At 51.5% G+C, this 14,622-nt stretch overlaps 8 protein-coding genes across 8 annotated transcripts; 6 read left to right on the forward strand and 2 right to left on the reverse strand.

Moving 5' to 3' along the window:
• Window positions 1-184: 184 nt before the first annotated feature.
• On the reverse strand, window positions 185-626 carry N7468_006393 (dolichol-phosphate mannosyltransferase subunit 3; the record flags this gene model as incomplete). The annotated part of the gene is made up of 2 exons (XM_058475689.1): window positions 185-496; window positions 579-626. The coding sequence occupies 2 exons, from the start codon at window positions 624-626 to the stop codon at window positions 185-187; spliced, it is 360 nt and encodes a 119-aa protein (XP_058328579.1).
• Window positions 627-1,109: 483 nt separating this feature from the next.
• On the forward strand, window positions 1,110-3,291 carry N7468_006394 (uncharacterized protein; the record flags this gene model as incomplete). Its single annotated transcript, XM_058475690.1, has 5 exons — window positions 1,110-1,425; window positions 1,479-1,541; window positions 1,614-1,928; window positions 1,980-3,148; window positions 3,202-3,291. 5 exons carry the CDS (start codon window positions 1,110-1,112, stop codon window positions 3,289-3,291), a joined length of 1,953 nt encoding a protein of 650 aa, XP_058328580.1.
• Window positions 3,292-3,482: 191 nt separating this feature from the next.
• Window positions 3,483-5,116, reverse strand: N7468_006395 (tellurite-resistance/dicarboxylate transporter family protein; the record flags this gene model as incomplete). Its single annotated transcript, XM_058475691.1, has 4 exons — window positions 3,483-3,836; window positions 3,939-4,320; window positions 4,377-4,692; window positions 4,744-5,116. The coding sequence occupies 4 exons, from the start codon at window positions 5,114-5,116 to the stop codon at window positions 3,483-3,485; spliced, it is 1,425 nt and encodes a 474-aa protein (XP_058328581.1).
• Window positions 5,117-5,602: 486 nt separating this feature from the next.
• N7468_006396 (SDR family oxidoreductase) lies at window positions 5,603-6,790 on the forward strand (the record flags this gene model as incomplete). Its single annotated transcript, XM_058475692.1, has 6 exons — window positions 5,603-5,646; window positions 5,701-5,925; window positions 5,985-5,992; window positions 6,049-6,200; window positions 6,263-6,357; window positions 6,430-6,790. 6 exons carry the CDS (start codon window positions 5,603-5,605, stop codon window positions 6,788-6,790), a joined length of 885 nt encoding a protein of 294 aa, XP_058328582.1.
• A 272-nt stretch (window positions 6,791-7,062) lies between these two features.
• N7468_006397 (succinate--CoA ligase (GDP-forming) subunit beta) lies at window positions 7,063-8,892 on the forward strand (the record flags this gene model as incomplete). Its single annotated transcript, XM_058475693.1, has 8 exons — window positions 7,063-7,116; window positions 7,206-7,292; window positions 7,385-7,457; window positions 7,521-7,620; window positions 7,680-8,225; window positions 8,288-8,334; window positions 8,400-8,692; window positions 8,758-8,892. The coding sequence occupies 8 exons, from the start codon at window positions 7,063-7,065 to the stop codon at window positions 8,890-8,892; spliced, it is 1,335 nt and encodes a 444-aa protein (XP_058328583.1).
• Window positions 8,893-9,412: 520 nt separating this feature from the next.
• Window positions 9,413-10,559, forward strand: N7468_006398 (F-box domain protein; the record flags this gene model as incomplete). The annotated part of the gene is made up of 3 exons (XM_058475694.1): window positions 9,413-9,483; window positions 9,539-10,358; window positions 10,392-10,559. The coding sequence occupies 3 exons, from the start codon at window positions 9,413-9,415 to the stop codon at window positions 10,557-10,559; spliced, it is 1,059 nt and encodes a 352-aa protein (XP_058328584.1).
• A 794-nt stretch (window positions 10,560-11,353) lies between these two features.
• Window positions 11,354-11,719, forward strand: N7468_006399 (uncharacterized protein; the record flags this gene model as incomplete). The annotated part of the gene is made up of 1 exon (XM_058475695.1): window positions 11,354-11,719. The coding sequence occupies one exon, from the start codon at window positions 11,354-11,356 to the stop codon at window positions 11,717-11,719; it is 366 nt and encodes a 121-aa protein (XP_058328585.1).
• Window positions 11,720-11,807: 88 nt separating this feature from the next.
• N7468_006400 (heat shock factor family protein) lies at window positions 11,808-13,789 on the forward strand (the record flags this gene model as incomplete). Its single annotated transcript, XM_058475696.1, has 6 exons — window positions 11,808-12,109; window positions 12,163-12,261; window positions 12,351-12,418; window positions 12,487-12,830; window positions 12,885-12,954; window positions 13,011-13,789. The coding sequence occupies 6 exons, from the start codon at window positions 11,808-11,810 to the stop codon at window positions 13,787-13,789; spliced, it is 1,662 nt and encodes a 553-aa protein (XP_058328586.1).
• Between the last annotated feature and the right edge of the window lie 833 nt (window positions 13,790-14,622).

Raw genomic sequence — 14,622 nt, forward strand, 5'->3', positions numbered from 1 at the left:
AAGTGAAAATGGATTGACGCATAGAGTAGCAATGAACAAGCATGATATTTCAGAATGGCCCGCTGCGACTGGAGGATGGTCCAATCCTCCTGCGTATTGCAGGGTCCACGTAAATGGCCTCGATTAGGTGGTGCAGTGGTTATGCATGGCGTTCCCCCCGTATGAATGTTCTTCCGACACAAATTTAGTCAACATCAACCTTGCCCTGGCGCAGCTCGATCTTGGCTTGTTCAATCTCCTTCTGTAGCTCGGCGTGGGCTTCGGGCACATCGTTGAAGGTGAAAATCGCAATACCGAGACGGCCGAGGAGGTAGCATCCGAAGACAATGATTCCCCAGAACGGAAGCTGCTCGTGGTTCGCATTATCAGTATTATAGCTTGGAGAGACGCAGGGGTTCTGCGTCCGTGTTGGAGGATTACGGCATACCACAGGGATGATCTCGGTCTGGATGGTCTCGTTCAAGGGAACCAGGCCAAGATAGAGAGATAGGTACAGCTATAAGATATCAGTATGCAGTTCTTGGTTGATTTGCGATATATCTTCGATCCAGTTTGGGAGGGTTGAACTCGCGACGTACGGAGGAAACGAGAAGGAGAACGGAGAGCGTCTGCTGAGCGCGCGTCATGATGAAATGTGGACAGGGATAAGTCTCGTTGTGAATACGAAGGATAAAGGAGAGGACAACCGAATCAGACGACCCGATCCAATTGGATGCACAGAATCAAGGAGAGAATGAGGGATGGAGGGAGAAGTGCGGCCAACAAACCACTTGGCTCTCCCGAAGGCGGAATCGCGTTACGTTTTGATCGAGAACTTGATCCCCGGAGATCGTGCGCGATGATGATCCCCTATATGATGGATAGTGGCATCACATGGTTATGCGATCGACTCCAGGTTTCTTTAAATTGCTTCATCCCCAGAGTCTCATCTATCTCACCGACCAGTATACCTACTCCCTCCTGATTCTCCACTCTGCAGCTCGTGTGGATGCCTTGCATATAAGGCATCAATCTCCACATTGTTGCGGTGCTAAGTCGCTTCTCGAGGGTGAAAAGCTTCCGTCCAAGCCGTCGAGACTTGGCTCTGATCAAACGAGAAAGAGGATACAATGGCGTCTTCTAAGATGGGATTGGATCCCCGGGGTTTGGGAGAGAAGCCTGCATCCTCTGGCACGTCGTTTGACTTGCCCTCGGTGGATGAAGTGCTAGCCAGGCTTCCAGGCATCCCCACCTCGCTGCCTTTAAGAGGCTCAGAAAGTCTAGATCCATCGAAGCAAACTGCGATGCTTTCATCCATTCAAGATGGATTATCAGCGGAGCCGAGCTCCCTGGAGGATATACCGAATCTCCTCAATCAACTGTGGGCATGTGGCTCGGATCTTCTGGTTCAAGCGGCCGAAGTCCTAGCCAACAAAAGTCGAGAGCGTGAGCATATCGATGTAATTATATGAGAGCCGTTCTTGCTGACAATGTCAAAGCTTTATGGAGAGCTTCGATTGGACAGTCGGGGATCCTCAAGTTTTTCTTGGATGTGATATCCAGTACGTCATCTGTGGGAACAGAAATATTATTGCACTCCTTGCGCCTGGCAGGCAACTCCTGCGCTGATACAGATGAGAACCGCAAAGTTGTCGTGGAAGGCAACTACACGTTGGCTATTCTCCGCCATTTCGTGAACCCGGAATTGATTCAGGTCGCCATTCCAGTGATCTACAACATCTGCATGGATTTTGGTGAGACTTCGAACAACCTATTATCCTTTCTTCTCAACTCATTACTGACGGCTTGGAAAGAGCCTGCGCATGCTCAAATAGCAGAAAATCAAACTGCTTATATCCTGTCGAAGCTTCTCAGGGATGGCTTTCTTGACGAATACGCATCCCTTCTGGGCTTCTCATGCGATTTGATTGAGCTAGCATCCGAGCAAGGTATGTAAATCTTTATATACAATGTTTGGGTATCGCTAAATTAGAGGTCAGCACAAGCTGTCGAGAATTCTCCGGATGGCATCACATGTCTCTTGATAGAGAATGCCTCGAATCCCAATTTGGAATTCGAGCATTTCTCTCCGCTGGCGAATTGTCTTGCTACGTACTTGGAGAAAGAAAAATTCCAGAGAGTCTGCATATCACATCATCTGGTTGATAAAGTTTTGAAAATCCTTCAGGGGTCATTCACCATCGAGGTCGACCTCTCTTCCAAAGAAGATGTTCAGGCTATAACTCAGCTCCGCCTGAAGATCAACCAAGCTCTTGCGGAAACCTCAGCGTCTCCTCTCTTTTCCGAAGAGTATCCCCTTGACTCACCTCTCTGCCAAAAGCTCAAGACCTGGGTCGTCGCCGATGAGGACCAGCTTCAAATTTGCGGTTGTGTAATGCTTGGTAACCTCGCTCGGTCCGATGAGGTCTGCCAGGTGATGGTACAGGATCTCAAGATACATGAAGAGCTGATTGCTGTGCTCAAGGGAAACTCACGGGGCGCAGTTCTGCATGCCTCCCTAGGTTTCTTGAAAAATCTTGCTATTGCTGGCGATAACCGGACGAAGCTGGTAGAGGCGGGCATCTTCGCCATATCACGCCTGTGGGAGTTCGAAACTGTTCCCCAGGTCCAATTTGCCGCAGCAAGTATAGCACGCCAGATCATCATTTCATCAGTGGACAACATTTCGCAACTGCTCGCCCCATCGGAAGGATCCGATGAGCAGACATATCTATCTTTACTCTTGGCCCTTTTCGAAAAATCAGACTCCGCACCGATTAAGACCGAAATTGGCCGCACGATTGCCTCTATCTGTCGAACAGCTATACCAAAGGCTCGGGAGGGCAATCCCAAGGCAGTTACATCACTGGACAGGTTATTCAGCTTGCACCCGAGAGTCGCCCGTCCAGTGGGGGCAATGATTACTCAAACGCAGTGGCCTGTTGTACGAAGTGAGGGCTGGTTTGCACTTGCCTTGATGGCGAATACTCCAGCCGGCTGCGCTGCTGTCGTGAACGTATTTGACGATGAGAATACGAGGAAGCTTCTTGAGGAAACACTGAGCGGATATGCCCCAGCCACCGAAGAGACCGAAGCGAAAGACCTTTCCCAAATGGAGAAAGACCAAGATAATGCTTTTGTTCTTGTACAGGAGCTGTTGAAGAACGAGGTGAGCTCAAACGTTCACTGTATGATTTTTCATGCATACTAATTGGGTGACAGCCCGGATCACTCCCCGCGAACTATCGAGAGACGCTGGAAAGAATGGCAAAGGGATACGCTTCTCGACTGCAGAATATTCAGAATACTTAGGAGACCGAATTGCGCACGGGATGTGATATGAGAATAGATATGCCAGCCAAGACTGAATGAATATGGCCTCTATGAAGTTGAGTATATGCCTTGTCCGAGTTTACGAGGGATCTTTCTGGATCAAAGTAAGTGGATCTCATTAAGTAGAGTTTTAGTAAGGAATATATAATCATGGAACGCTCGAGGACCTTTCAGACGATTGTGCTTTCCTCCGAGGTCTGTGGATCAGGATTCAATTCCTGAACCTCAAACCCACCCTCATTTCGGTCTTCTCCCTTCTGAGGCCAGAGGATTTGGTGTTTCACGACGGCACGGATCATTCGATAGCACACAAAGAAATACATTATAAACAAAGGGAAGACCGCGACGCATCCAACAATGTTGATGGGCTTGCAAGAAAATGCTTTCCCGATCGCGAATGTCGCCGTGATCAGCGCAGTATTAGGAAACACGAAAGAAAACCACGTCATGGAAAATACTAGTCGATTTAGGGCCAGCGACGGCTGACCAATGCGCAGCCGTGGCAATGATGAAGAAGAATATTGCTATTCTGCTGCACGTTAGCAAGCTTGACTTAACACATCTACTAGTGTACTAGTATTTCACCGGAGTACATACCCCCACAGCGACAGCGCAGAGAAGTTAACCGTCACCTTCAACACCTCTGCTGCCAGCGGCCCATTACCCATGAAGTCAGCAGGAAAGCACCGATGCGCCTGTGCGGCCATATTGACTAGGCCGGCAACGGTAAAGCCGCTCGGTCCTACAGAAACGAACATGCCTGGTCGCATGTTCTCCTTAGGGAGCTTTTGGGTCATGAGTCGGTAGATGAAAGCAGAGTATACCATCAAAGAGACCAAAAACCCAACTCCTTGGATCGTCGTCCCTCCGACGAGGATGCGAAGGGAGCGTGAGGGCTCGAGCTTGGCCACCAAAATGCCAGCATGTGGGCCGATGATGAGCATCGGGTAGGCTGGAAAGATCCATATTGGGGTCATTTGTGCTATGGTGAAAGTCTGTGTGGACCACCTGAGGGGAGTGAGCGATCCAATGGCGGCCTGAAGGAGTTGATGCTTCCAACTTACAGTATAAGATAGATTCCTGCGGAGAACAGAATGGCCAGTACGCAATCGATCCAGAACATGATGCCAACAGCTTCGACCAGCCAAGGGCCTGCTTTTCCAGGGCCGTACTGAGATATGTTGATCAAGATTGTCCCAAAAGAAACCACCGATGATGGGATGAACAGGGATTCCGTCGGATGCAGAAAAGACGCTTTGAAAGTATAGGGGTAATAGTAAAACCTAGCCAGTAGTAGAGCCCAAATGCATAGATAAAGAACAATATTGAGCAAGAAGGCGACTACGCCAATGGTCTCCAAGCCGTGGAAGCGGAATGGAACTATGAATCATCAATATAATAAAAGATGGCGTACAGCATGGGTTGGGATACCTTCATATAGAACATTGGCAAGACCACCCGTGGCCATGGTTAGTGTGAAGTATGCCCAGGTAACGTGGCGTATTCGCTTTTTCCACCCAAGAGTAGGGGCAGACGATTCAGTGACGGTGCGATGAACTCCTGTACCATTTCGGTCCGCATCACTGCGGTGCTCTTTGCGTTCTTCATGGCTTGTTGCCCGGGACGAGCCTCTTTGAACAGCAGCTTCCAGCGCGGTTGTATGAAAGTCGCGCGCGACGCTGCTTGGACTTTCCCCAGCACCAAACATCGAAAGCGTACGCTCTGCATCCTCGATAGTAGGGGTTCTATATCCCTCCTCTCCAGGATTTCTCAGATGCCTGGGCACCGGGAAATTGGATTGCATAGTGAGTACGCAAGACGAAGAGACAGCCGGATGAGTCTCCTCATCCCCGTCACCTAGATGAGTCCAACCTTTGGATCCGGTGTCTCTGGCCCCGGTAACGATCGCAATAAGTACTCAGGGATTGTCCGCAGTTCATTTGCAGGCAGATCAGGGAGTTCTGTCGGGGGGGCATTACGCGGGAGGCAATTCCCCTCAGGAGCCGGCAAGTTAGCCGGCAGGCCCACAAGGCGAGGACGTGTAACCATTGGAGCCAATGCGTGCTGGGATTTCCTAATGCGAACGGCTGGTCTTGCAGAACAGGATTTGCATAAGAGGAGGGTTCGATCCAGTTTATTATATCCTTTGTACTGTAGACCAATCGAAAGAATGTAGATCCTAACTGGTCAGTCAGCCGCCTCTCTTGGGCCCCGTGACAATCGAGCAATTGTCGCATTGTAGCACTCGGAACTTTTTCACGTTGGACTTTCACCCACCGCACAAGCGACCATGCCGGGAGTGACAGATACCCGCAAGTCCGTTTTGATCACCGGGTATGTTGAAATTGGGCCCCCAATGAATCGGCTGTTGCGGCTGACTCGTCGCAGGTGCTCGCCGGGTGGCATCGGGAATGCCCTCGCGCGAGAGTTCCATCGTAATGGATTACGCGTACTGGCGTCCGCCCGAACGGCGGACGCGATATCTGACTTGGCTGAACTTGGAATTGAAACTCTCACCCTCGTCGTCGATGATCCGGAGAGCATCAAGGCTTGCCATGCGGAGATCGAGTCACGCCTGGGCGATAAGGGTCTTGATTACCTGGTCAACAATGCGTACGTTCATATACATCTACATCTACCCAGTGGCTCCCATATCTGACGGACATCGATAGCGGTCGCAGTACGTCGATGCTTGCCTACACCCAAGGCCGGGGTATCCGGACTGACGCTTCTTAGACTTGACGGTTCCTGCACTGGAAGTCGACCTGACAGAGGCTCGCCAGACATTCGAGACTAATTTCTTTGCCGTCATCGCGATATGCCAGACGTTTGCCCCTCTCTTGATCAAGGCTAAGGGGACGATCGTGCAGATTGGCTCAGTCACCGCTGTTCGTCCACGATCCCGACCGGTTCAAATTCAAATGTGATCTCAGAGACTAATCATATGCAGGTTCTTCCTTATGTCTTTGGGTCGGTCTACAACGCGTCCAAAGCAGCACTACATGCTTTCAGCGACTCGCTTCGGATCGAACTAGCACCCTACGGGTCAGTATCTGCAGCACCCCCGGGGTTCTCTTCTCACCCCATCGAGCAGTCACACTAACGATGCTGCAACAGAGTCAAAGTCACTACCATTGTCACCGGGGGTATCAAATCTCGCATTGCACGCACCGAGCGTACATTGAAGGCAGACTCTCTTTACGCAGACATCGAAGATTCCTATCAACGCCGGGTCGTGCATAGCCAAGCCGGCTCCTGGACGAGTGAAGAGTACGCCCGAAAGGTGGTGCCCGAAATTCTCTGGGGATCTGCTCCATGGCGATGGCTATGGCCTTGGGCACAAGGAAACAAGCATTATATCTGGGCAGGCCGTGGGGCTTGGCTGATATACATATTGTCTGGCGGGTTTACCTGGTTTGGCCTTATGGGGTGGTATATGAGCAAGGCGTTCAAGCTGAACCAAATCAGACGTAGCTAGAGGAATGAATCTTCTGTAAAGGAAGGGGTTTATTGTACATAATGGCCGGAGTATTTGCGCCCGGCAGAGAGACAGGGCAGCTGACTCAGCTAGCCGCGCACGCTGGTTGGCTGCGGTGACCCGGTTTTACCGCGACGTGCAATGTCCATCCCGAACGAAAATCGAGAAAGCTGTTCATCCCCGACACCAAGTCGTTTCTACTGCAAGGGCTCCTTCTTCAACTCCCCACTCCTTCGTCTTTCATTCTACGCTCTCCTCTCCTCCTATTCATAATGTTCAAGCTCGCTCGCAGTCGCCCAATCGCTGCGGCCCTCCGCGCCGCTACAGTAAGTTCTCGCGATGCCGTGTTATCGGTCCGGTGCTCGGTTGTTGTCAACATAAGTCCTCGAACTGACCTCGTCGACACAACGTCCAGGAGTCCTCCATCCGCCCTAGCTTGGCTCAGCAGCAGAAGCGTAACCTGTCCATCCACGAGTACCTGTCCGCGAACCTGCTTAAGTCGGTATGTGCCGCGTCGCCCGCTTTTGCCTCGGTCGCCTCCCTTTCTTTTGGGCGAGAATCAACGAGTTTCAAAATATTGATGAAAGAGGATAGTATGGCGTCGGTGTCCCCAAGGGCGAGGTTGCTCGTACCCCTGAAGAGGCTGAGGCGGTGGCCAAGTCTATCGGTAAGCCATGATGCTGATTACCCCCCCGGGTTCGTCGCGCCCTGCTGAACTATAGGTTCCTAGGTAACGATGACTTGGTCATCAAGGCTCAGGTCCTCGCCGGTGGCCGTGGAAAGGGTCACTTCGACAACGGTCTGAAGGGTGGTGTCCGGGTGATCTACTCGTGAGTCGAGCATGGTCGATCCAATAGATGATGACAGGTTTTAACATTCTCTCCTCCAGTCCTACCGAAGCCAAGATGTTCGCCGAGCAGATGATCGGCCACAAGCTTATCACCAAGCAGACTGGTGCTGCTGGTCGCCCTTGCAATGCTGTGTACATCGTCGAGCGCAAGTTTGCCCGCCGCGAGTTCTACCTTGCTGTCCTTATGGACCGTGCTACCCAGAGCCCCGTTATCGTCGCCTCCTCGCAGGGTGGTATGGACATTGAGACTGTCGCCAAGGAGAACCCCGAGGCTATCATCACTACCAAGGTCGATATCAACGTCGGTGTCACCGATGAGATGGCCCGCACCATCGCCACCGACCTTGGCTTCTCGGAGCAGTGCATCGAGGATGCCAAGACCACCATCCAGAACCTCTACCGTGTCTTCATGGAGAAGGATGCTACTCAACTGGAGATCAACCCTCTCTCCGAGACCTCCGACCACCAGGTCCTCGCCATGGACGCTAAGCTCGGCTTCGACGAGAACGCTGAGTTCCGTCAGAAGGAGGTCTTCTCGTGGCGCGATACCACCCAGGAGGATGCCGATGAGGTCAAGGCTGCCGAGTGAGTGACCATAATACATCTCAGATGGGAAATTTAGATCGCCCTGTTCTAACCTTGTCTAGGCACGGCCTGAACTTCATCAAGCTCGACGGTGACATTGGCTGCCTGGGTAAGCATCGCCTCTCCATCCCTGAAGTGTCATATGGTGAGAAGTCAATACTGATAGAAGGACAGTCAACGGTGCCGGTCTCGCCATGGCTACCATGGATATCATTAAGCTGAACGGTGGAAACCCTGCCAACTTCCTTGACGTTGGTGGTGGTGCGACCCCCGCCGCTATCAAGAGCGCTTTCGAGCTCATCACCAGCGATCCCAAGGTGTCTGCTGTCTTTGTCAACATCTTCGGTGGTATCGTCCGCTGTGACGCCATCGCTCAGGGTCTGATCAACGTTGTCAACGAGATGGGCCTGCGCACCCCCATCATTGCCCGTCTGCAGGGTACCAACATGGAGCAAGCTCACAAGCTGGTAAGCTCTATTCGTTCTATCTCCTTGTCATGTAATGGCGCATTTTGCTGACCACTGCTTTTTAGATCAACGAGTCCGGCCTGAAGATCTTCTCCATTGAGGACCTCCAGAACGCTGCTGAGAAGTCCGTCCAGTTCTCCAAGGTCGTCAAGATGGCCCGTGAGATTGATGTTGGCGTTGAGTTCACCCTGGGTATCTAAATGGGTGGAGCCCTGACCTTATAGAGAAGAGCGACATGCATGGGGAGCCCGCAGGTACGCCGCAGAACACACTTTAATCAAAGCATGTCGGAAGCTGCGGCACCTTTTACTGTGTCATTTAATTTTCTTTTGTCACTGTATTCTTTGAGTGTTTCTATGACCTTTCTAGATCATTTCCTAATTGGAAGGCGATATGAAATTTGATGTATTCTTTTGTACGAGGCCGTAGACCAGAAAGGCTCTCAGGCTCTGAAGTGGATAGCCGAATAGACCTTGTAACAGGCACAACCCAAAAGGCGGTGGTTTGGGAAATTCGTGGTGAGAACACAGACCTGGATTCTCGCGAAAACCTTGCAACTCTCCCAACAGCCCTTCCCCGCCCGACAGTCGTGCATCCCATCAGCCTCTCCCAAGGTTTGGGTTCGAATCCAACGGAACCTCCCGAAACACATCAACTTCCACGGCAAATATTCCTCTTGGTCCTGGACACCCACCCCTGGGTCAAGCCCTGGAAAATGTCATGTCTGACTCAGACGTGGAGGCCATTCTGACCTGTTTCCGCGGTCTCCCTCGAACAGAACGTCGCGCGGTGTATGTTCCGGAAATACCAGGATAGTCCAAGTCGAAGAGGTACTTACACTCACAGAATCCATGGTATCCTTGACGGGCTGGACTCGTCAGAATGGATGAGCGTTAAAGCTCGCACCCGTGAAAGATCATATTGCGATATACTAGGAAAACTGCCCATCGAGCTTGTCGCACTTGTCGCGGGAAACCTCCCGTTAGTGGACATTATCAAGAATCAGAGAGTCTCGCGCCGATGGAGGCAAATTCTCTCCTCGGCAGAGGTCAAGGCCGCTGCGATCAAAGCTGCTTTCGATCCGGGAGAAATTACTGTGGACCTGAACAAGCTCATTCGACAAAGGGTTCGAATCGAGCGCGGAGACCCTGTTTCCAGATCCCGATGCAGAATAATGCCACCGGCAGATGCGCGAATGATACACCTTGATGACAGCCTATGGATGGACTGCACTTTCAATGGCGTCGCAGCATGGCATCGCTCCAATGACCGCACAATCATATCTCTCTTCGATGCGAAAAATGGGGAACGTTCCGACTTATGCTCCGAAAACCGTGAAAGCCTGCACTCTCCTGCTATGTCAGAAGCATTGGTGGCCGCGGTCTCAAACCGGGGACATTGTCATGTGTGGAGTATCGTCTCCCATGAGTACAGATCCTTTCGCCTACCTTCTGCATCTTTTACTGACGTGCGAGTCAACGGCTCGAATGTGATGGTTGCTGAGAAACCTTCCCGCAACGACAGCATGGTTAGCTGGGAGTGGGAATCAGGTATAGCCGAAACCAGAGCCTTAGACACGGCCGTATGGTCGGCCAGCAAGACCTCCAATATGATATGGCCCGACGAAAGAAAAGATTTGCCACCCAATGCGCCGTTCTGCCATTATGTAGGTATGGGGCTTTTCTATTACATGAGCCAGAACAATGTACTGAACGTACTGAGCGCTTCGGATCGGTCTCGCTTGTCCAAGAATCTTCCCCATGGCGATTGGAATGAGGGTAGCCGGTTCTTTGGGAATGAGAACTTTCTTGGCATCTTCCATCGGTCTTCAGGTGTCATGGAGATTTGGAGATTCGATGAAGAGTGAGGCAGAAGAACCTGCTCCTACTGAGCGGTTGAGGAGTCACGGTGCTCTTGTCTTCCAATTTTTTTTGGGCTGTACGAGTAGATACAGGTAACGCTCTTCATACCTCGCGCCGAATCCCTTGAAGCTTCAGTACTACGAGTCATACTCCTTGTCGTAGGCAGCAGTTCGAGAAGGATCCTGTGCCTCCAGGTTGCTTCTCTGGAGGTCCCAAGGGCTACTAGTATTAATCTACTCAATGCCAGGATCAGCATCGCGTAATGAATCATTCAAGACCATCACTCTTAGTCGCCTCTTGGCCACTAGTTTTATTTTACTTTATTTTTTTTTTTTCTTGAAAAGAAAAGAAAAAAAAATCAAACCAGCTACTAGTACAGGGTCGGTTTGTGGTGCGTAGATCGTGGCCGTCTTACTGGTGCAGGGTTATATATTGATGGAAGCGGGGAAGCTTGCAGAACCACCACTGCGAGCTTTTCCGGGTGAATATGTTCGTGGACTTTTCTTCCGAGTCCAAAACCGGACCAGGGAACTCTAGAACGTCTAGAACCTTGATAGAAGCTGTAGAGGTAAGGAACAGAACACAGGACCAGGGTTGCCAAGCTCTAGATGGTATGTCGAGTCCCATACCTGCAGGAAGAGGCAAACCAGGCAAAATGCGGCGATATGCGCCCCTGGCAGGCATTTGGCAGTGATCTATACAAGACACAAGAATGCCCCCGGAATGGAGGAGGCATGGCCTGGGGAAGCCAGAGAGAACCACCCAAGAAGCTCCCAGTTTCATCAGAAACTAGTGGGAAATGAAGGGTAGTATATCGCCAAGTGGAGCAGGTCACCCAGAAGGTCTCGCTCTCAGAAAAGAACCCCCCCCCCTTTTCTTCTCCACTCATTTCTTCACCCTCAGCTTCCTCGAAAACTTCCCTCCACCACCTCCCCTTGAGCTGATAGGGGACCCCCCGAACAACTACCACGTTACCAAGCTCCTGCGACTTCCCCCTTCCCTCCAGGAACTTCTCTCCTGGCTCTTCCGGCTCTCTCTGGACCCTCCGCGCCATGGCCTTGATGCTTGGGGTGTTGATCTGCGCCTAGTCTGGGCCCCTGCGATTATCCGTCCTCCCACGTTCTCCCGCCACGAGCGGTTCAACGGTCGCGATTCTCGATCCTGACCCTCTTGCGACCGCGCGAAGCTTCATTGGCCTTGCCCGCTTTAGTTGTCGTTAACGCCATATATATTCCCATCTGCGACCGTACGATATGAGTGGTCTCGCCGATCCTCCCTCCAGGAATACCTTCGCCGGGCCCGGTAAAACACGAAATCTCCCCGTTCTTCCATCGTCCGCCCAGCACGCTCGACAAATGGAGCTCACCCCCCCTTCGCCCACCACCGCCGGCGGCCTGGCTGTCCATAGCAGCCCCGACCCTGACCGGGTCCCCATCAATACCAATGGCGCCGACGCTGGGAACACGAGTAATCCCTCTAACCCGGCCGTTGGGGCCGCCGCCGCCGCTCAGCAGCCCAAAGTGGTACAAACTGCGTTCATTCATAAGCTTTACAAGTATGTTGCCTGGTTCCGTCTCCGGAAATACTGGTCGCTTACCTTTAGAATAGTATGCTGGAGGATACCAGCATCCAGCATCTTATCTCATGGTCAAGTACCAATGACAGCTTTGTGATGTCGCCAACGTCTGAATTCTCCAAAGTTCTAGCGTCAGTAATTCCCATTCTTGGAGCTTTTTTGATTCTCGATTCTGTTTTTGGCCCTCCTACCTTTTGGTAGGATACTAACAACCCCCAAGGCAATACTTTAAACACACCAATATTTCCTCCTTCGTTCGGCAATTGAACATGTATGGATTCCACAAAGGTATGTACTTTCATCCGGTGAAAAAAAAAAAGAATGAAAAACCAGGGCAATTGTTGAGATGGATATAGTGAGCGATGTGTTTCATACCGGTTCCCCGGACTCCGCATTATGGGAATTCAAACACGGAAATGGCAATTTCAAGAGGGGCGATCTTGTGGGCCTTCGAGAGATCAAACGTCGCGCCTCACGCCATGCCTTGATCCATCGCGACTCGTTCACTGGGCACAAAGCTGCGGTATCGCAACCCGGTACCCCAGCAGAGCCTGTCCCAGATGCAGGAGAAGCTAGATTGCTGAATCTTGAGCATACCCTCTACGACATGCATAACCGCCTGGCTCGCGCCGAGGAAAGCAACTACGCTCTCAACTCAAAATGTCAAAGCATGGCCGAGGGATTGGTGAAATGCTATCATGTATGCCTATCGTGACCCGTCATGACCGCTTCAATTCTAACGGGCAATGTTTAGTGGACACACTCTATTTCTCGCTTTCTGCAGGGGGTTGTACCTGATAGAGAAAGTGCTCTGTATCGCGACAGTACGCCCATCTCTCCTGCATCTTGGTCCCAGAGGTACTGACAGTTTTTGTTCCAGTTTCAAATATGCAACGAGAAGTCGAGAAGCACTTGGAAGCTGTGCGCGCAATGGAGGCATCCCACGAGTCTCTCATGCCCCCTCGCCAGCCTTTTTTCGGAGGCATGACTGTTGAATCCGGTCCGCCTCTGTCTCCTCGCCAGTTACCACAAGACGACAACCGCCGTCAATCCATGATCCGACCACCTGTTCCCCCTCATCTCGCCGTATCGCCCCGCCGTTTCGGTTCTACCGGCGGCCCCAATCCTCCCACTAATTATAATCGAGCACAGCCTCCTCCTGTGGTTGCGCAACAACAACCAACCCCTCATCCTTTATCTATATCCACCCCGCCGGGGCCCAACCTGGGACGTCGGCATACCTTCGCGGACATCCGGCAGCATGATTGGCCCCCGGGGAACTCGCCTTTCCCTCCGGGTAATACCGCCAGTGGCGGAGCTTGGCCTTCGTCCCCGCACCGTCCACCCGCCTCGAGTGACCAGCAAGTGCGGGATGTTCTCGCTCAGTACGAAATGGGCGCCCCCCGACGTCTCCAGGATCAGTCACGACATGCTACCCCGCCTGCAAATGCCGAGCCATCTCCATCCATGCTGAGTGCCGACAACGGATGGGCCATCGGAGGCTCTAGATATCCGCGCCAGGAGTCATCATTACCAGCAACTCGTCGCTCAAGCATGGCTAGTAATGTTCATTCGCTTTTGAATCCCGCTGACACCGCCGAACGGCCGGATGAGGACCAGCAGATGAACGATGATCGCAAGCGTAAACGATTGGAGTGATTAGATCATTCACAGACAATTGGAACTTGGTTATGACATCTCTCGAACGTACCCGTGTTGGCGCCATCATCTCCTGATCCATTTTGCAAAATACGAGCACACGTCAAAACTGTTCAGACGCTACGTTACCATATTTGATTTGACTACATTTGACATTTCCATCCAATGTGATGTGTATACTTGAAAATCCCCCCTCTCCTTCGCTCACTCTACAAGACCAATTGCAGCCTGGACTGCCGTGCTGAAGCTCCTTGAGTCTGTAGATGCTTTCACCCGTCTCTTCCCCGTCCCCTCAACAACCGTTTCCCTTTTCTCATTTCATATGCTTTGGATACTGGAAGGCGAGGTTATCCCCGTCGGTTCCAAATGGCAAAAAGGCTCATTCGTGGTTTATATTTGGATTTTTGGCCGCATCTTATATACCCAGGAGTCGGAACAATGAAAGATACACATGGCAGCTAGAGGTGATTAGAATGGAAATCTGTATTCTAAGTCTGCAACAGTTTATACTAGTATTTAATCTAATCAAGTCTCACCCAACCATGTCTGTAGGAAGGAACAGCCGGCTGACAACCCTTTTTTTGTATGGATATAACCTCTGCGCACTCGAGTCTGCCTCTGTTGGATTTGCCATTGCAGGACGCCTATCTTGATTCATCTCATTGCATTGAGGGCAGCGTCTGGTGAGCAGGAGTCACCGCGATAGCGCCATAACCACGGGCCTTGGCCCGACAGATTTGTGTTCATCGAGGATCCCTCAAAAGACGCCGTGACGGGCAGTAGTTGAAGTCAATCAAGTATCCAGAAGAACCTTACTTCTTCTTTTTCTTGTT

Source organism: Penicillium chermesinum, assembly GCF_028974085.1.
Source record: "Penicillium chermesinum strain IBT 19713 chromosome Unknown utg000005l:1.0-4115287.0:1.0-4118363.0, whole genome shotgun sequence".
Taxonomy (NCBI): domain Eukaryota; kingdom Fungi; phylum Ascomycota; class Eurotiomycetes; order Eurotiales; family Aspergillaceae; genus Penicillium; species Penicillium chermesinum.